Genomic DNA, 20,927 nt, shown 5'->3' with positions numbered 1-20,927 from the left:
GACTCACCCTCTACATGGATCGAGCATGATAGCTCTGGGTCTAGGCACCTGTGCTACAACAGTCCTCTGAGATCCATCCACTGCCATGGAGCTGATGGTCTGGTTAATGTAATCACTGTAATAGATCCTCTTATTGATCCAGTCATAGGCGATACCATCAGGAGCTCCCAGATCTCCACAGAGAAGAAATCATTCAGAAAAACAAAGATATAAACACTTGCTAGAAAAACAAAAAATGCAGCCTATTATATGTACCACTCTGAATATATCAGCAATCGCTTAACAATCAATTAGAACTCTTTAAGGCCAATTCACACCGCACAGGCAAATGCCAACAAACAAGTCTGTCAGAGTTTGTTGGATCAGTGTGCCACCCCTGTCGGTGTCTGTTGCTGTTGGTCTGAGTTTGTTTTCACCCGACTGAACATGGTTAAACTGTGTTTGTAGGGTCATGGAATGTCTCAGCAGTGTGTCATGGTCATGGTTTTTCCAACAAATGACAACAAACTCTGATGTAATCTGACCTGTCAGTGTGAACATGATGGTTATTTTTAATAAAATTCTAAATACAGCGGCCAACCTATTTGTTGGCGTTTGTCTGTGCAGTGTGAATTGGCCTTTAGAAATGCATAGCAGTGCCCTATACTTCTTTTTGGCACTTTTACCACTCAAAATACCTTGGCAACAATCTAGCAAGCAACCACAATGGCCCTGTTCCAAATTGCGCACTTTCACTTACAATCTTGTGGACTTACAATGGCACCACATGCGTGTGAAGACAGTCCACACGACCGTAGGGTGTCCCATTTGTCATTTTAGGGCGGCTTCACACCTATAGATTGTTAGTTTTTCCCGAAACAGGGACTTAATTCGCAACAATGTTGCATTTTCTTCTTGGCTCGGTTCACTTTCACAAGGCAACCTTTCAAAGCATATCAAAATGTGTTTATCCAAGTCACATGTGAGTATAACTGTCCTCTTATTGGTCAGAGTTTCCTCTGCATCATCCATCATGATTGACAAGTTCACTCCATGAGCTTATTGTGGCTTTATTTGTAACTGTCAACACATGCAAACACTATACGAATGTAGCAGTCATTCCAGCTTTATACTAGACTGGGTAAACCCAGCCTGATCTGCCGGCGATTTGATTTCCCTCTGCAACTCAGTCTGGAAACCTGTACATTAATTTCTACTGCTTCTGTTACACTTTTGCAGGAACCAATCACAAACTGGCTTATCCACCTGGCGCGCTATTGGAGGGTTTAACACGATGACAGACAGAGAAACGATGGGTCAATGCCTGTTGATCACGCCTCTTGTGGTCTGAATGGTTAAAGGACTTTCCAATTTGCGCACACCCCCTTTGCGATCGATATGCGCCCTTGATGTACACTTTTATCAAGCCTGCACTGGTGCGAGCTCCCTGGCAGACTTATACTCGACAGCGACAGTAAAATCTTTTTTTAAATATTTCTTAAAAATATATATATATTGTGAGATAGGGGTGCTACAATATACTGTGTCATCACAATACAAAATTGCAACAATATATATCATGGATAGTGACAATCTGTATTGTATATAGTTCGCCCAAAATAAAAATTTCTGTGAGAGAATAAATTTAAGAGTTTATTTACATAGTAATTACAGAGTTTTAGTGTCAGTACTACATTGAACTACTTTATGTAAAATTAAATGTATAATGTATAATAATGCATTGGGGAAATATTTGTGGGTCCTCCTGATAATGACAAATGTCTTATATTACCAGTAAAAAGTGGCCTACATTATTTTAAATATATCTAGTGACAGAGTGCATGCATATTGTCTAAAATAATTATGTATTTTCATCTTCAGAATCATGAATATTTTTATTCTGATGTCACATTGTCCTGTGCATTGGGTTGCCAGCAACAAGTCCAAGCCTGTTAATTTCCACCCCCGATGTAATAAAAAAAAAAAAGCATTTTAAATTAACAGTACAGCTTTTTTTCTGACATTTTACCATATGCCTTGGAGTATCGCAATAATATTGTATCGTGAGTTTAGTATCATGATATGTATCGAATCACAACATTAGGGTATCGTTACACCCCAACTCTGAGGTCTTAGAAGGGGTTATCATAGGTTATGTGTTTTTTGCACAAATTCTACAGTGACAGTAGAAATGCATTATATATATATATATATATATATATATATATATATATATATATATATATATAAATGACAATAACAAATCTGCATTTGCTGCCTGTGAAAAAACTTCTCATGCTTTTTTTTTCTTTTTTATAGTTCACATTAAAAGAACAAGTTGACTAATATGGTAAATAATATCTAAATAACCTCCAGACTGTAAACTAACAATTGTAAAATTTAAATGTCATGCAAGACACTTTGACAAGCCAACATTCAAATATTGCCGTAATTACCTTTCCTTTTCTAGCTGAACCTGCAGTGTCAGAGTGCATTAGGAGTTTAAATCAGCAGCTCACCTGAGGCTACCTCTGTAGCAGGAGAGGTAGGTGAAGCCAAAGTAATGAAGCTAATCTTGCTCTGGCCTGCGCCCGAGCTCTGGGTGAAATAGATCCTGCCATCCAATCGGTCAAAATCAAGGGCTACCGAAGTCCGGGGAACGTTAACCACGGGAAACGGTAGCGAGTGATCCTCTGGATCCAGCCGCAGAGATCGTACAGTGCTTTCTGTCGTGTAAATGAGGTAGTCATCCCGGGATACCACACAACTGCTGCCATCCGCAGCTAGATTCCCAAAGGCACACGAACACTTCCTCGTCTGAGTTCCCACAATGGCGAAACAGAAGTGAGCGCAGCCACCGTTAGACTCCAAGCAGGGGTTGCTATTGAGCTCGTGGGCTGAACTTGGCTGCATCCTCCGGTCAAATATGGTGACGTCCCGAAGCATGTTGAGGTTGTCTCTGATCACAACCGGCTGGTCGGTCGCACCTGGCTGTTTGCTGGCTTGGAAGACTTTCTTCAGGTTTCTGTCCACCCAGATTACACTCCCCTCAAACACTGTGACGCCATATGGAGTCGGATATCGACTTCCGTACCGTACGACCTCCGTCTCGCCCCCCTCGGGCCGGACTCGTGCGATCATGTCCAGGGAATCGTCCACCCAATAGATGTATCCGTCTCGGTGGTCCAAAGCCAAACCCCTAGGGGTGATGATGCCTGAAGAAACCAGCACTGTCCGGTTGGAACCATCTAGAAAAGCCCGCTCGATTTTAGGGGTCTGTCCATAGTCGGCCCAGAAGAGGTATCTGTTCATGGGGTCTACCACAATATGACGTGGCATGTCTACTTGGGTTTTGAGAAGAACACGACGAAACGTGGTATTGAGTCGAATTACTTCAATGTACGTCTCAGTCAAGAAGGCATTGGTGAAATAGAGGTTTCCTGTGGAAAAACAAATACAAGAATGTGTAATTGCACAAAAAGCTTAGAAACTCAATGTGCATGAAATTCACTCAAAATGCTTAAACATTCAATGAGAGATTAAGGGGCGTACACACACAGGAAGTGTCCTTGCATTCTGCTTGCGCTACTTTTTAAATTCAAATGCATCCGTTTTGTCAGCTTCTTGCACCATGAGGGAAAGTGAGGCCAAGAGGGTTGCGTTTTAAAGATGGCATGTAAAGTTATAGTCCTTTATGAATGTTCTTAGAAAAGAGTCGAATAATAAGATGAGCAGAAATAAAATATGCAACAAAAAATATCAAATTGTAGTCATGATTAAACAAAAAGTAAAGTATATAAAATAAAACAAAATGTTATCAAATGCCTTACATAAACACTATGGGACACTGATTTTCTAATCATCAATGAATCCTGAAAAAATGTATCATGGTTGCCACAAAAAATATAAAAAATGTTTCCGTATTAGCATATTAGAATGATTTTTGAAAGATCATGTGACTGAAGATTTTAAATAATATTCAAATAGAAAACAGTATTAAACAGAATTAAAATATTTAACAGTATTACTGTTTTTACTGAATTTTAAGAGACATGTAGTGTGCCATACTTGTTTAATCACATATTCGGGTTAAAAGTTTATGTTTAACAAGCCATGGGTCAGTGGGGTCTAAACCAAGTGAGCCTCTTTTCTGTCATATATTAACCTTTAATCTTCTCCAATGCCCCCTGTCTGTGCTTTTACTAACGCAAGTTAATTAACATGTCCCTACAGTAAGGCTGTCACCATTCTGACCTCTAAAGCTGCTCTAGAACATTCCAGAATAGTATAAACCACATGAAAGCAGTGGCTTCACATAACGCTCCATGAATTCAGTGTATCTGAGGTACTTGGCTTTAATATTCACATTCTGTTTGATGGGCTTCCCTGGTTTTGGAATGTGACCAAATTTGTTTCAATCAAAATGTTCTGTATGACCAGAGAAGCGGTCAGAGAAAGTCAACAAATCTGATTTTTAACATACAACAAGCACATAACCCCTCACCTGCGGCCCAGTCTACAGCAATGCCCCGTATTCCATTACGCCCAATTCCAGAGGTGACGATGCTGCGGAATCCAGAGCCATCCGGTTTAATCCTGCGGATTCCGTTCTGAGACGCCACGGTGCTGCTGAAGTCACACCAGTAAATGAAACTGGAAGGCATGTGCACATCTACGTGAAGAGCATTGCGGCCTACAGGACACACAGACACACACACAAAAATTATAGTCCAACATTCTTTTTTTTCATTGTACCAAGCATTTTTCATTACACGATATTCACATGAATTATGCTTTTCGAAAATGTTGAATCTACTTAGCTTCATTGGCAATACATAAATAGTAACATTAATAAATATTAACATTAAATAATTAAATAAAGAAAATAATAATAAAAATAATTTGAAAATACTTTTTATATAAATTTAATAGTTATGTTATATTTTAATAAAAATAATTTGAAAATACTTTTTATATAAATTGAATAGTTATGTTTTATTTGCTCATATAAATGAAAAACTTTAAACATTTGTCCTTGGGTTTAGGGCAAAACAATGTAGATCATTTTTAAAACTAATTTTTAGACTTTTTTACTGTATTTTTTATTAATCAATTAATAATATGAAAATTAATCATAAATGCATGTATGTATGTGTAGTATATATATCATTTGTAAATACTTTTTATGTAAATGTAAAATCACTTTTGTATAAAAGTAACACAAAATACAAAATTATATTATACCTTTTTTTAATAATATTTACTTAATATATTATAATTATATGATATTAAAAAAATATTTTAAATAATATATTTTTTCATGTGTACCGCCCAGCCCTACTGATCCCCACCTCTGCCTGCCACGGGCACCATGGACTCCGAGTGATCCGCTCCCTCCAGACTGAAGCCCTTAATGGCAGTGAGCATAGAGATCACCACATAGGATTGGTAGGGGGAACAGGTTCTGTTATCAGCATTGAGTTTGAACCCAGTCGCACAGGCACAGCTGAACAGGCCACTGGGGCGTGGTAGACACAACTGCTCACATATCCCCACGTTATTACTGCAACCGTTAGACGAGCCTGCTGAGGCTATGGGGAGAAGACAGAGGGACAAACTTAGACCAGATAAAGAGAATAAGAGTTACTTTTACAAGAAAACTGCAAAAAGTTAATCATTTGAGTACATGATACTGACTCATATCTGTCTATGCTGGTAATGTATACACATTTCTGGTGCATCTCAGTATGTAGTAATACTGATATATTACTGCTCTGCTATCACTTGCACGGCTTTCTGGAAGGACTTGTACAATAGAAAGCGTTCACAGAGAGAGAGCATGTGCACTGAACACGGACAAAGGGACACTGATTCTTCTCCGTGTAAAGCTGAGTGTCCCCCTGAGGCAAGGGGAACTAATTGGTAAACTGATATCCCATTGAAAGTCATTCATCCCTCTCTGGTAATTGCTGCACGGGCATCAATGTTACTATGACTTCCAGAAAAGACCACCATAAGTCAACCGTGGGATGAGTCGCTTAAAATGCTCAAAAATGACACAAAAATGAAATGAGAGATTCTGAGGTTCTAATGGACATAGTAAAAAAAATTTAACTAATTGATATCGCCATTCTTCCCCCACTTTATTAATTAGGATTGTCTGGAATAACAAGTTTCTTTTTATCTAATTAATTAAGCACCAATTTGCATAAATATCCAGAGAAGAAATCTGACCACTGGATAAAGTCGGGTTCAAAATTATTTTAATGACATATTAGAGTAAAAGGAGTTATAAGAGTTTACAGAGAGGATTTTGGATATCTCTTTTTATCAAACCTATTTTCACCATATTTTAGGAATAAAAGGTTACATAAATTTGGTTAATGCGATATGAACAAACCCCTCTGTAAAAACCTTTGGAATATAGATAAGAGTGAAAATAAAACTTTGCTGTATGTATGCGCTACTACTCATTTTGAGAAGTGGCCTTTGAATATATGTATTGTAATTAAAATCTGCAGATGCAAATAAATAACGTGTAATAGAAATGATCTAGCCTAAAAGAAGACAAAATAGCCTAAAATCCCAACATTGGTAGTATAGGTGTAGTTTTATGTATATTAGAGTTCATGTTATTTAGATTAGCAACATGCAAACATCAAACTCCTTAGAAATTAATTGTGCATTTTCAGTGCACTTTGTGTAGGAGGAACTATTTGTATGATTTACTATCAATGTAGAGAGTTACAAATAGTTTTTCATCCAAATTCAGTTAGTATACTGTTTAGAAAGGTAGTCGACAGCAAGGTAGCTCTCTAAGTTTCGGAACAATATATTACATGTTAATTGTATATACTCACAGTCTCTATGGTGTACTTTGAGTACTCTAAGACCAGCGACATTATCCCGCATTACGACCCGGTTGAGTCCCGTGGCTTTGTCGACACGCTCAATCACCTCAAAGTCTCGATCTGTGAAATAAAGGTAGGAGTCGTGTACGGCCACACCCCATGGATGGGATAATCCATTCACCATAGTGATGCGGTTTGATCCATCTGGGTCACCGCGCTCGATCTGAAACATTGAAGAAACAGTTGTAGAAGGTTGATTTAAATCCATACATACAGTATATATTTGCATCAACCTATACATACATACATACATGCATACATACACACATACTGTACATATATAAAGGTTGATGCAAATAAATATACTGTACGTAAGATAATAATTCAATTAATCAAATGCAGGCAGTAAAGACATTTATAATGTTATACAATATATATATTTTTTTAAATACATGCTTTATATTTATCAAGGAATCATGAAAAAATGTAGCACAGTTTCCACAAAAATATTAAGAAGCACAATAATAAATCTTTCTTGAGCAGAAAATCATATTAAAATGATTTCTGGGGGATCATGTGTCACTGAAGCTGAATCAGCTTTGATATGACAGGAAATAATTATATTTTAAAATATATTAAAATAGAAAATAGTTAAAATAGTAAATTATTATAATATTTCACAATATTAATGTTTTTCTGTATTTTGGATCAAATAAATGCAGCCTTATTGGGCAAACTTTTGAACGGTAGTATATTTGATATATACTGTAATATTAATATATCCAACTAGCTAAAATCTAAAGCATGCAAGGTACATTAATATTTCTGATTGCATGCACCAAACGTGTGGAAACGGGGCATACCACGCCAGTTCCTGTAACGGCCCAGTACAGCTTGTTCTCTTTGATGTCTATCGTTATGAACTCCACATGTTCTAGATTATGGGTAAAGAGGATGGCCGGGTTGGAGCCGTCCATATCTGCCGATGCCACCTTGGCCGGGATACCGCTCTCTGTTCCCTGATCCGTCCAGTACATCTTTCTAAAACAGATATGAAACATCACTAAACAGAAACACATCCTGTATGTAAAATACCTACAGCAAATAAAGCATCTTTTTGTTGCTGAATGTATATGTATATTTTAAGGACTGATCATGACGCTGTGCATGTTGAGTCTGTTGTTTATTGTGCTCAGTCAGTTCAGACCAGGCAGATGACATCAAATCAGCTCGAGCTTGTTGAATTTGCGGATCAGAGTTAATGCCAAAGTTCTGCTTATCTGGGCTTACCCACGTGCCGGGTCCACTGCAATGCCAGCGGGAGCTCCTGCGCCAGTAGGTGAGCCGTTGTTAGTGATGAGGGTTTTTCTGTACTGAATTTCTCCTTTAAGCCTCAGAACCTGAAACAAATCAGATTGGGCACAATAACTGTACCATTGCAATTTTTCAATTATATAATACAAAATATATAAAACAACAGCAAAGTGAATATGCTGTTTAACACTCTTTTGTATTTAAAATAAAAAAAATAAAAACATTTTTTTAACATAAACTAACTACTGAATAAATAAACAAATTGTTAAAAATTAGAATATAAAAATAAATTTTGTATGATTGAATAAATAACAAAATTGTACATTTAATAATTATTTCCTCAGGATGTTTAAGTAATAATTTAGGTAAATAATAAAATAAAGAATAAAGAAACAAATTGGAAGCAAAACAACAGGGAAAACCATATAAATGAAGCTTTCACCTGTCTAGTAGCAGTATCAAACATTCAGTAATATATAATTAATTTACAGTATTTAATCATATATAATTTTGTTATGCCAGTTTACATTTACTAGAGGCAAACTGACAGTTGTATTTACAGTAATACCTCCTCATATATGGGTATTATATTCTTTCATTTTTCTATCAAAAACAAAGGTTGTTATTGAAAACAAATACTATTAATGTATTTTATAATAAAAAATATAATAACATTTTTATTTGTAACACACTTTATATTAAACAAAATCTCAAAGTGCTACAGATTTTAAAAATCGACAACAACAAAATAAAAAAATAAATAAAAAAACTGAAAAATTAAGAATCAATCAAAAGCTCTGCTAAAAAGGTGGGTTTTAATATTTATATATATAAATATTTAAATACTATTGTAGCATTTATTATTATTTTGAATTAGATTTTATTTTTATATTTTAATAAAACAATTAGTTTAAGCTTTAGTCATTTTGTTACGTGCTTTTGTCTTATTATTTTTTATATTTTTATTTAGCTTTAATTTAGTTATATTTCAGTTTTAGTGTTAGCAATATTAGTACTTTCAGTTAGTTGCCAAGGCAAAAAAAAAACTCTAATATTTATACATTATTTCAATTAATGCAAATTATTTGTTAATAATAACACCGCTTGTAGCACATGGATCTGCCGGTGAGAAGACTTAAACTACGTAGCTTTTATCATTGATAAAACTGGTGTAGTCAAACTATTCTACCCCTCAGCCCTGACAAGAACAAACTATGATGCTTGAGGCTTGCCAACCTCAATAGACTGCGATGAAGGGTTAGAGTAGTACAAATTCTGAGCCATCCAGTCCAGAGCCAGTCCGACCGGAGAACCCAAGATGGCCGCTGGTGCAAACTCAGTTCTGTTGGTTCCATCTGACTTTACCCGATGAATCTCCCCCTGTGCAAATAAATAAGACAAAAACCTAATTTTAGAATTTAAAACACCTGTTAACTAGTTAAAATTAAGGATGCAACTTGATTTAATCATCTGAGATAAGGTAGTAAATGTTTATATGCTTTACCGGATGTTCCACCCAATAGATCATCTGCTCAGCATCATCAAAATCAACATCATATCCATTCAGCAGCCCTGCGACCGGCACCATGGCGTCGTTGCTCTTGTCGTTCGGGTTGAGTGGGATGCCGTAAATTATGCTGTCTCTCACCACAACAAGGAATGGATCCTCAACTGCAAAATCATCAGCCATACATTATATGTAATTCACATGCCATTCATAAAAAATCATAATATTGGGCTTTTAAGCAATTACATCTTGGGAAATAATGACATGATTTTCTTTTCCTGTAAGCAAGCTCAGATGCTTACTATCCCTTGTGAAAAAGTAGTACACTTTAGCATACTTAAAAAAAAGAGAATAACTTAAGAATAAGAATATACTGTACTTAAGAGCAAACTGAATGTAATGTTTTCTGACACTTAAATGCATGTTATGTGCAATTAAATGATAAAAGTTTTATTTGATATTAAATGCAGTTACCATAGTTAAACTTTTTTGACCCTCCTAAATATATTTTTGATGTATTTTATTGTCTTTAAAATATGGCTAAAGTGTACTGACAAGCATTTATGGTAAACTAAAATATACTTTATATATTTAATATAAATAACAGTATTGTCATTACTATTAAAACTTATATTACATGTCTTTAAATATATTTGTAATTACACAATTTTAATGATAAAGTTAAAATTAAGTATATTTAAAATGTACTAAATTAAAATGTATTAACTGAGTTATTTCAACTATTTTACATGCACTTTAGCGTCAAAATAAGTGCACTTATCATGACAAAACTTGACAAAAATATTAAAACATAATGATTTAAAATGTACTCCAAGGTAAAACTTTTTTTTAAATGTAAAAATGTAGTTAAGTGTGAAGAAACAGTCATAAAAGTGTACTCTCTTAAAATATACATGGCTTTTTTATTTTAGCAATATACACTTTTAAGATTTAAAGTACATTGCAAGTGCACATTCACTACACTCGAGCACAATTTTTTCATAAGGGATAGCACAGATTCCCGGAATTAGGTATCATCTCATTGCATTTAGTCTAGCAGATATGAGATACTGGTGAAAATGCCTCAGAGTAAACTACGCCATATCAGCACAGTTGATTGTGAAAAACAGGCCATTCAATCACCGTTTGTCTGGATTAATTGTTAAACTCTCATGGAAGAATGCACTTGACAGCGCTGACAAAGGCTGAAACCTGAGTGAGGTTGAGAGTCTGCCCTAAAGAGAATGTTAAGGGCTTCTTAAGACTAAAGGCCTCTTGCGCGCTTTCATCCGTTACTGTCAGCTGAGCTAAGGCCTTTTATAATAGTAAATGTTTGCCTCCGCAAAGAAGCTTACTTAGTAAATCGAAAATGGGTTTCTGTTGACAAGTTTTCATTCCCCTGAAATCTATATCCAATTTTAACAGAAGACTGCTTCATTCATTCACTGCGAAGCATATTAAATGGACAGAGGCCAACATTAAAGGCATAGACACATGCATTATTCATTAAAAGTAGCCACAAGAAGGAATGAACAGTTAAACTCATTGCACTAATTTATCTTTGTCCATGGCATATTCATTAAAGTCATCTTAGTCCACGTTCACACTGAACATATCATTGTCCTGGACTGACCCGCATGCGCAAAAGGACTATAAAAAGGCGTCACACAGCACGCTGTCATACGGAAGAAAACAAGGAAAACATTAAAGTAAGCCATTACGCATTTATTTATAGTGTGCCAGTGAATTTATGCACAGGCAATATAAAAAAGAAAGCCAAAGAATATGAAAACAGAGAGCAGAAATTTTTAAATATTTATGATATGGGCCCTCGTGTTTCACTTGTACATAGCAGAAATGTGATGGATGCAGAGCTGCGTAAAAGTCGCATAAATTCTGATATGACCATTCAGACTGATGTTGCATTGTAAAACATCTGATCTGTATCGGGTTTAGTACCACATATGTGACTCTGACCCCAAAGTCATAAGTCACACAGGTTTATTTGTGCCAATAGCCAACAAAACACTGCGATACAAAACGATTTTTCTTTTATGCCAAAAATCTGTAGGATATTAGGTAAAGATTATGTTCCATTAATATTTTTTTTATTTCCTACCATTAAAGGGTTAGTTCACCCAAAAATGAAAATTATTTCATTAATTACTCACCCTCATGTCGTTGGACATCCGTAAGACCTTCATTCATCTTCGGAACAGAAATGCAGATATTTTTGTTGAAGGCTGATGGCTGAGAAAGGCTTCAGATAGGCCGTCATTGGCATTCAGTACATTCCCACTCACAAGACCCATAAAGGCACTAAACACATCGATACTAAACACATCTCACTACAGTGGCTGTACAATAATTTTACAATGTGACGAAAATAGTTATTGTGCGCACAAAAATCTAAATAACGACTTTATTCACCAAGTTATTGACGTGAACTCGACGCAGCACGAGAATATGACACAGATCCTCCGTTCAGATACATGACCCGGAAGAGGGGGGGGCGCCGCTATCGCATGAGTTCCAGGTGAGTTTACGTCCGAGACCTACACGGAAGACAATAACTTGGCGGATAAAGTCATTATTTAGATTTTTTTGCGTACAAAAACTATTCTTGTCGCTTCATCAAATTTTTGTACAGCCACTGCAGTGAGATGGACTTTGTATCGATGTGTTTAGTGCCTTTATGGGTCTTGTGAGTGGGAATGTACTGAATGCCAATGACGGCCTATCTGAAGCCTTTCTCAGCCATCAGCTTTCAACAAAATTATCTGCATTTGTGTTCCGAAGATGAATGAAGGTCTTACGGATGTCCAACGACATGAGGGTGAGTAATTAATGAAATAATTTTCATTTTTGGGTGAACTAACCCTTTAATATAATTTTAAAAAATGTATCATTAGTAGTAATATGCATTGCTAAGAACAGATCTGAATCACATGTGAGCAAAAAATAAATACAAATGTGTAGTAGTGTGAATGTAGCCTTATGGTACATCTTCACTACTTTAAAAGATCTGAGGTAATTTCCTATAGAGTGCTGCAGTAATGGCCAACTAGCAAGTTAGCATCACACAGGTATTTTTTCATTTGCTTTTAGATGATTGGAAAAAAAAAGACTATGCTACGCATTTAATATATTTTAGTGAATTTTCAGCAAGTACATTCAGCATTTATGTAAAATTGGTGTTTAAATGCAGCATTGTATTGCATATCTAATTGGCTATAAATTGTTATTTATTAGTCACAAGTAACTCAAGATATCTGCTTTGGCCAATGAAAAACCCATATCGATCGATGTATCTCGTACCTCTAGCGCACGTGAACTGGTCAGCGGCGAGAGTCCAGCCAGATGGACAGGCACAGGAGTAGAACCTGGGACCAATCGCTGACAGGAGGCAGATATGAGTGCAAGGGGTTGAGTGGGGGTCACAGGGGTTATAACCTGCAGGAAGAACACATCCAAACTTTGAGGTTAACATGAGATCAGTATCGACCCTATTTGTTTTCTTAACACTCTTGCTCTGTGCGATTCATTGGTGCATGTTATTCTGATAAAAAAAAAAAATCAATCATATAATTGCTTCGCCTCTGAACCTTTGTGAAAAAGAAGCACACTTTATAATTAAAAAAAAAGTGTAATATGAAAAAATCATACACTTTAAAAGAATATACTTTTGAAATACATGTTTTCATACATGACTTAAATACATGGTAACGGCTATTAAATTAAATTTAGTTTAGTTTAAATTTATATAAAATCCAATTCATCTGAATTTTAAAGTACATTTTTAGTTAGTAGGACTTAAATACATATATTTGTATGTAATTTGAATGTAATATGGTCTGTTAGGCTTGCTGAATTTAATCCAATAACACTTTGCTCTCCAGGTAGCGGGCAGTTTATGACTGTTTTACGGCTGTTGTGAAGCGTTGTACCTGCAGGCTGTCTGGCAGGGTGAAGTGCCACCAGGCCCATGGGCTGGGGCAGATTATACAGCATCACCGTCTGGTTCTGTCCGTGCCACTTGTTGGCCCGGATCACGCGGTTGACGTATCTGTCGGTCCAATAGACAAAATCCTCAAAAATGGTAATTGCGTGGGGATGTTGAAGTACCTTTTCATCGAGAAACAAGAGGTGTTTTATTTATTCACATGGTAAATATGTAAAAAGACAAGCATTCATTAGTGTGCAAGATACTTAGGCCTGAAACATACTTCATGCAAGTGTGTAAACACAGATGCCAATGCATTGCATTATGAACTAGAGTTTATTTTTTGTATTAGAGTATATTTAAAGGGATAGTTCACCCAAATGTTTTAATTTTGTCATCATTTACTCACCCTCAAGTTGTTCTAAACCTGTATGAGTTTCTTTCTTCTGTTGAACACAAAATAAGATATTTTGTAGAATGCTGGAAATCGGACAAGCCACTGTCTGACAATGAAACTCAACGGCTGCTGTCTGGTTACCGGCATTCTTCAAAATATCTTATTTTGTGTTCAACAGAAGAAAGAAACTCATACAGGTTTGGAACTACTTTCATTTTTTGGTTGAATTATCCATTCAAATGGGGATGGTACATTGCAAGGACATAGAGGGAAAATGCAAGGGTTTGCAAAAGTGATGCTCTGTCATGTCACCAAAAGTTGAGAAGATTTCAATGCACTCTACTGTCGACCAATTTAGAGAGACAGCTGCATTTGGTTTTGCTTGATTTCAAGCTCCCCCAGTTCTTTCCATCACATTGTTTATCTGCGTTCACATACTTGCAACTAAATTGTATGGCTTAATATTCAAACATTGCACCCCCACTTTAAATCATTGCTGAGTTTCTACATAAATATTACATTATTAAAATAGTATTGAATTTGCTTGCACTGCAAACAATTATTTTCTTATATTTGTGTTTTTGTCTTCCAATACAAAAATATAAACATTCTTAAATGAATAGGCCCATACAGTTACTTCAGATGCAAAACTAAATGACACAAGTGAGGTAAGAAAAAAGCTTATTGTTACTTAATTTTTAGGAACAGATTTACTAACGGCTTGTGCCAGCGCATACTCTATTTTGCAGTTAAAAACTACTGTCAGGATTTACTGTCAGAGTTTTTAAATTTGTCACGCAAGGTGATTTACTAAGATTTGTGCTCATCAATTTACTGGTGTTTGTGGCCTTATTTAACGCTTTCAAAAATCATGTCTTAAGCCAGATGCTAATTTGTGCTCCTCTTGGTAGATCGTGTTGGTTATAATGGAAATCTACCGGCTGCGTCTGTGTTCTTTAATTTGCGTGTCGTCAGTAGATCACTCGCTGAACTTTCCACTCCTATCGCTGCTTTTATAAGATTGCGCTCTCACACTAACTTGTTAGTTTAGTTTTTAGTTAATTTAATTATGTTTAGATATTTAAACTGTAAAAAAACAAGACAAAAATACTGAGGAACACAGTATTGTTCATGCAAAGCTACATAATCGCTGTTCAATGTAATGTTCATAAATGAGTATATAAAACAATATAAAAATATATAAAAAAAGGTCTCACCAGATCACTGGCCAACACTTGTTTTCGATTCTTTCCATCGTAATCACAGTAGTCAATGAAGTCTAGGTAAGCGTCGGCAAAGTAAAGCAGATTGTTGGGGTAGTCAATTGTTAAGCCATTGGGCCAATAAAGTTTGTTGCTGATGATCGTAGTCCTTAACTTCCCATCCATGCTGGCTCTCTCAATACGAGGATTTCTGCCCCAGTCCGTCCAAAACATCAGGTGCGAGCTGAAATATATATAGAAAAGTGCATATTGGGATTTCGCTTTCAACCAATGGTAATTTAAATGTATTTTATATAAAATGATTTTTTCAAAATTGTAAATAAAACAAAGATTATTGGAGTATGTTTTACATCTTTATACTTCAAAATCCCATGTTTAATTCAATGTGTTACTTTGTAATTAATTGTGAAATTTTCCGGCAATTTCTGAGTGAAAATAGTTTCTCCACCATTTTTTTCCTCAGTTTACTTTGTTGGTCTTACTTATTTCTAGGATCCACTACCAGACCTCTTGGATTGGTCACGTTTTCACTAATCAACACTGTTCTGTGGGACCCGTCTAGTTTGGACACCTCTATGGTCTCCAAAATGTAGTCTGTCCAATACAGGTTTCTGCCAACCCAGTCTACAGCGAGACTCTCAGTGACGGTCACTCCACTATCAAAGATCTGGCAGGGAAGAGAAATTATATTTTTAGGGGGATGATGGTTTATGTTGCCTGTAAAGGTGCCGGAGAGGCATTTGTGTCACTCACCACGGTGCGGTCACTTCCATTTTTGTGAGCGCTCCATATTCTGTCCTGGGTGGTGTCAGACCAGTAAATACGATCTGTAACCGAGTCGAAATCCACCGCTACGATGTTGCGGCCGTCTCGCACAAGAGACCGAATAACGTTTGGCTGTGCGAGGATGTCGTCTGATATAATCTGATTCCGACTGGCCACTAAGAGCAATGCCTCACGAGATCCTGTCAGATGAAAAAGGAATGGAGAACAGAATAAAATCATTTTGGCTTTTTCTTCATTATCCAGTCATATTCATTCATTCAAGCATAATCTTGCTTGCCATCATGCGAAACTATTCCAACTTTTGTGTGTCCAGCTTTTGACTGTTATGTGTGCTTCATATTTGGATGGCAATATGTCATTAAAAGTCCACAATGACCACAATTATCTTTAAATGTATCAAATAACCTTGCAGGACAAGAAATTAATCCAAAACTTCTTTATGTATCAGCTCTCAGTTATAAAACTATGCAAGACATATCTGGCCAAATAATAGGATAAAAAAGGAGTCCCGTTGAAAAGCAATTTTCAGAAAGAAGACGAGGTATATCGGATGGCAGAATTTTTCAACAGGTTATCTCAAGGGAATGGGCTCTTGTCAGCGGAAGAGCTCATAAACAACCCTTTGTTTGGTGATTACCACCCAATTACCCCCGTAAGAAAGTTTGTGACTGACATATATGTTATTTGTCTTATCTGTGGTAATCCGAGAAGCTGCGCTAGACCCAGCTGAGCTGGTCCAGTTGGCCCTCGGAGTCTGAGTATGGCTCCACTCACTTCACTAATATCTGTCAGAGATCACAGAGCTCAGAGGAGACGCACAAACCTGAGGCCTTGCAGGTGCGCCCATCTCCCTCTAGAGTGTATCCTTCCTGACAATGGCATCGGAAGGAGCCTCTCTCATTGAAACAGTGCTGACTGCAGATGCCCAGAGGATGGCATTCATCGATGTCCTCGCACGTCTTTGAGTCGTTGCTCAGCTGGTAGCCCATAGGACACGTGCACTGTGCTCCAAACGGGCCCTGGATGCAGCCGTGAGTGCAGCCCGCGTTGTTATCCGAGCAGCTTTCCTGATCTACGACCAAGTAGAAAAGTCGAGATGAATGCCAATGTAAAGCATACATGAAGACACAAGGTATTCTGGGAACATGCTAATTACAACCACTAAAGGAGATGCTTACTAGGGCTGGGCAATATACATTAAACAAAATCTCTCTACATTTGGATATTTACTCAAAAATTCTCTTTTTATTCAGATAAACCCTTTTTTGTGATTAAACAGCCATTTTTGCCAATTAAATTCAAAATGTATTATAGTAACTAAAAAACTAAACCAAAACTATATATATATATATATATATATATATATATATATATATATATATATATATATATATATATATATATATATATATATATATATATATATATATATATATATATATATAGTTTTGTTTTAGTTAACTATAATACATTTTGAGTTTTAGTTTGATAACTAAAACTCACAGCCAGCTTCACTATTAGTAGAGAGACGCTTCAGGTAGAATTAATTCACACGCAATCACTCACTAATGCACTATATACATGTAATCTTTATTGTGCTACTTATCTGTATCTTATTCAGAAAGAGCAGAAATCTGTGAGAAATATAACGACCATAACACAAAAGAACTGATACAAAAGCTGCTCTGTAGGATTCATAACCTTATGAGCAGCGCTGTGCCATATGCCATAGCTGTCCTGGGCACAAGAAGACCTGAGTTCGCGTCTCAGCTCGAGGTTCAGTCTTCTTTGGTCATTAATGATGTCATCAGCGACTAGTCGACGTTGTCTCGACTTTCATCACATAAATGTCGACTTTAAAAAAATGGAAGTCGTTCAACCCCTAATATATATATATATATTTATAATTAAGTTCAACTGTATGTACTAAAATAACTAAAACTAAAGCTGTAATAAAAATGTATAAAAATATATCAAATAAATATTGTATATTGACATATTAGAACAAAAAACGAATAAAAAACACATTAGAACATAAAATACATTTTGAAACAAGCCAGAAGCTTTATTGCTTGGAAGTTCGATCCGGTTTAGCTCCACGTAGGACTGTTATTTATTTAACTTGCCAGGCATGAGTCAGTGTTTGTGTTGAGTGTGCATCAATCCGCACTTCAAATTCTGACCGGAAATAGTAAACCATCCGGGTATCTTTGGAATACTCTTTTTAACATACTACGATTTGGGACATACTAATTCTAATTTCGAATACTATTCAGTATGGATAGTATGCGAATTGGGATGCAGGGCTAGACTTATTCGTACTTCATTTCCCAAGCACCCACATTCCGGGACTCACACCCGTTTCCCATTACACTGACTATTTAAACCCTGGTTGCTCAGTCACTCATTGCGAAGTATTGTTTCTGAGTGTTATTCCCTGTTTTCTTTACGATCCTGTTCTGTCTGTCTCCTGTTGGACTGTTTGCCTGTATTCTGGACTCTGATTGTTTGCTGCCTGCCCTGATCCTCTGCCTGTTATGCCCATTCTCTCTGCCATACTTTTGACACTGCTGTTCTCCTTGGTGATTCGACCTAGGCCTGCCTGTACTTTGATATTGCTGTGTTTTAATAAACTGCACATGGATCCCAACCTGCCTGAGTCTCCATTACACCCACAAAGAGCTATATAGGACTGTGAAGCTTTGGGGGTGTCAATGGACTTGATCTACTCCACCTGTTTTGATCATCGTTCTGAATCCCATCCGGATGTAGTCTTTGACAGAAACATGATTTTCTCAGCTTTTTGTTCAAAATGTTGCTTTTTTTTTTTTTAAACGTACCCACATTCAAGTGTTGATAAAAAAAGAATGTATGAAGCTAGAATAAAATGTTTTATGAAAATGATCAAAAAATCAGGCGCAACGTTTATAAAAACGCTGGTGGGGAAAAAGTTAATATCCATGATGATGTTGCTTCATTTACAAAACCATTGCAGATTTATTCAATATATTCCCAGCCCTAATGTTTACGGTTTAAATCTGTTGTCCTCTATTTCTAGAACTGGTATTGGGTGAGCAATGTGGTTGTGTACCATTTCTATGGACTAGCACGTGTAAATAGTACTACAAACTACATCTCTTAAGTGTCTATAATGCTAAACACACAATCTTGCCATATTTAGACACTCTGATGATGGTTAGTGAGTACAGCCAGGCGGATACTGGGATAGATTAGTGCTTCATGCAGAGGATTGGGGATGATTAGGGATTCAGCCTACCTGGTAAGGGCTCATCTGTGAGAAGGGAGGGCAACATGGAAGGAAAATCACAGATCATTTCAATGTTAATTTCCAGATTAGCTAAACACATGCATGATTAGATGGCAAACGGGATTCATAACACAGACAACAAAAATACTTCATGAACTATTGGAATCAACTGACTGACCACATGAACTGCCATTTAATTGTTTCAATATCAGCAGAAAGATTCAAGATTTCAAAGTAAATTAATATTCTGGATTCAATACATGAAACAACAGCATCTGTGGCATGCTTTTGATTAGCACAGAAAACAATTTAGATTCATCCCTCGGTTTATACATTTCAAATTAATCTATCGATCAGTGTTATTTTAGTATTATCCAATATTATTTCAGTTTTCATTTTGACTAAGTTTTAGTCATTACATTATGTCATTTTTAATTTATTTAAATTTAAATTTAAGTTTGATTAAACTTTAACTTTAGCTTGTCTTATTTCAGTTAATTGCCAAGGGAACATTTCTAATTTAATTTAAAACGTTTTATTTTAAGTTCATCTAATTTGTTTCAGCTTTATTAAAATAATTAAAAATTTTAATGATTGAGGTATGACTATTTTCTGTGTTAGTCAACAACATCTGTTTAACCTAGCACAGGTACTAAACAGAGACCAAGCAGAATAGTGATTTGTGGGCTTGATCTGCAGAATAAGGGCGTACAATAATGGCTAAACATTTTGGGAAGTTGTTTTAACCCTCATTAGTATTTATCCAAACAACTATTGCATTCCATGTACACCAAGCATTTTAATTTAATGAATACATTTTAAATACATGCTCTGTTCTTAAACCCAGTGAAATTGCCTGCTGTCCACTGGCTACATTAGCAGCATCCTACAAGAATGGAAACTCAGTGAACATGATAATTAATTTAAGAATGTCTGCTACATAGGCAGCTCATTAGGTTTTAGAACAAAGCCAAGATGGTCATTAGGGAGCTTACTGATAAAGGTATTCACATCTAAAAACTATCAATATTCTTTATCTTATACAGTTTATACATTACTGTTTAAAAGTTTATGGTCAGTAACATTTTTTTTTATCATAAAAAAATCTTACTGACCCCAAACCTTTGAATGCTAGTGTCTTGCATACTGCTGCAAATCAGTAAAACATTTTGCATGACTTACTGCAAAGAGGGGATTCATCTGCCCCGTTGGGACAGTCTGGAGTGTTGTCACACACCCTGCTGAGGTTAACACACACACTGTGTCCAGGGCACTGCCACTGCCAGCTGGGACAGCGGAACGGTGGCGTGGGACAGTCTCGCTCATCGCTGCCATCCCGACAGTCGTTATCTCCGTCACATATCCAGCCATGGAAAACACAGTTGCCATTATCGCAGCGGAACTGTGAGGTGGGGCATGTCCGCGGGGGGCACACGTGGTGTTCGTCTGAGCCATCTTCACAGTCTGGGTGCCCGTCACACTCCCAGCTCGCGGGAACACAACTGCCGTCTGACTGGCACTGAAACTCACTCTCGTGGTGACACATGCCGGGTGGCCTAGTGGCTGGAAGGGTCAAAGTTAATGCATGCATGTTAATCCAAGACAAATGTTGGCATAATTCAAGTTTCCTGAGGTTTAAAAGAAAAGTTTATATAATGA

General features: G+C 36.5%; 1 protein-coding gene across 3 annotated transcripts in view; it reads right to left on the bottom strand.

Annotated features, from left to right (window-relative positions):
* The window catches only part of lrp2a (low density lipoprotein receptor-related protein 2a), a 117,408-nt gene that overhangs the window by 56,351 nt on the left and 40,130 nt on the right, over window positions 1-20,927 (bottom strand). For 2 of the 3 annotated variants that reach the window (XR_010905082.1, XM_067444520.1), the window contains exons 25-41: window positions 20,451-20,831; window positions 19,278-19,292; window positions 16,824-17,072; window positions 15,968-16,179; window positions 15,697-15,881; window positions 15,209-15,437; window positions 13,599-13,776; window positions 12,970-13,104; window positions 9,649-9,815; window positions 9,381-9,524; window positions 8,121-8,230; window positions 7,694-7,871; window positions 6,840-7,053; window positions 5,331-5,570; window positions 4,484-4,672; window positions 2,499-3,419; window positions 8-173 (exon numbers count right to left, since the gene is read on the bottom strand). Coding sequence is in view for 2 of the 3 variants with exons in the window: in XM_067444520.1 (XP_067300621.1) it covers window positions 8-173; window positions 2,499-3,419; window positions 4,484-4,672; window positions 5,331-5,570; window positions 6,840-7,053; window positions 7,694-7,871; window positions 8,121-8,230; window positions 9,381-9,524; window positions 9,649-9,815; window positions 12,970-13,104; window positions 13,599-13,776; window positions 15,209-15,437; window positions 15,697-15,881; window positions 15,968-16,179; window positions 16,824-17,072; window positions 19,278-19,292; window positions 20,451-20,831 (3,913 nt within the window). In the remaining variant the exon portion in view is untranslated. The remainder of the gene's footprint in view (window positions 1-7; window positions 174-2,498; window positions 3,420-4,483; window positions 4,673-5,330; window positions 5,571-6,839; window positions 7,054-7,693; window positions 7,872-8,120; window positions 8,231-9,380; window positions 9,525-9,648; window positions 9,816-12,969; window positions 13,105-13,598; window positions 13,777-15,208; window positions 15,438-15,696; window positions 15,882-15,967; window positions 16,180-16,823; window positions 17,073-19,277; window positions 19,293-20,450; window positions 20,832-20,927) is intronic. The other variant, XM_067444521.1, reaches the window with a different exon arrangement.

The sequence above is a fragment of the Pseudorasbora parva genome, chromosome 5, assembly GCF_024679245.1.
Source record: "Pseudorasbora parva isolate DD20220531a chromosome 5, ASM2467924v1, whole genome shotgun sequence".
In the NCBI taxonomy this organism is placed as follows: domain Eukaryota; kingdom Metazoa; phylum Chordata; class Actinopteri; order Cypriniformes; family Gobionidae; genus Pseudorasbora; species Pseudorasbora parva.
Note: the sequence above shows the minus strand (reverse complement) of the source record. Positions and strands in the feature narration are given on the sequence as shown.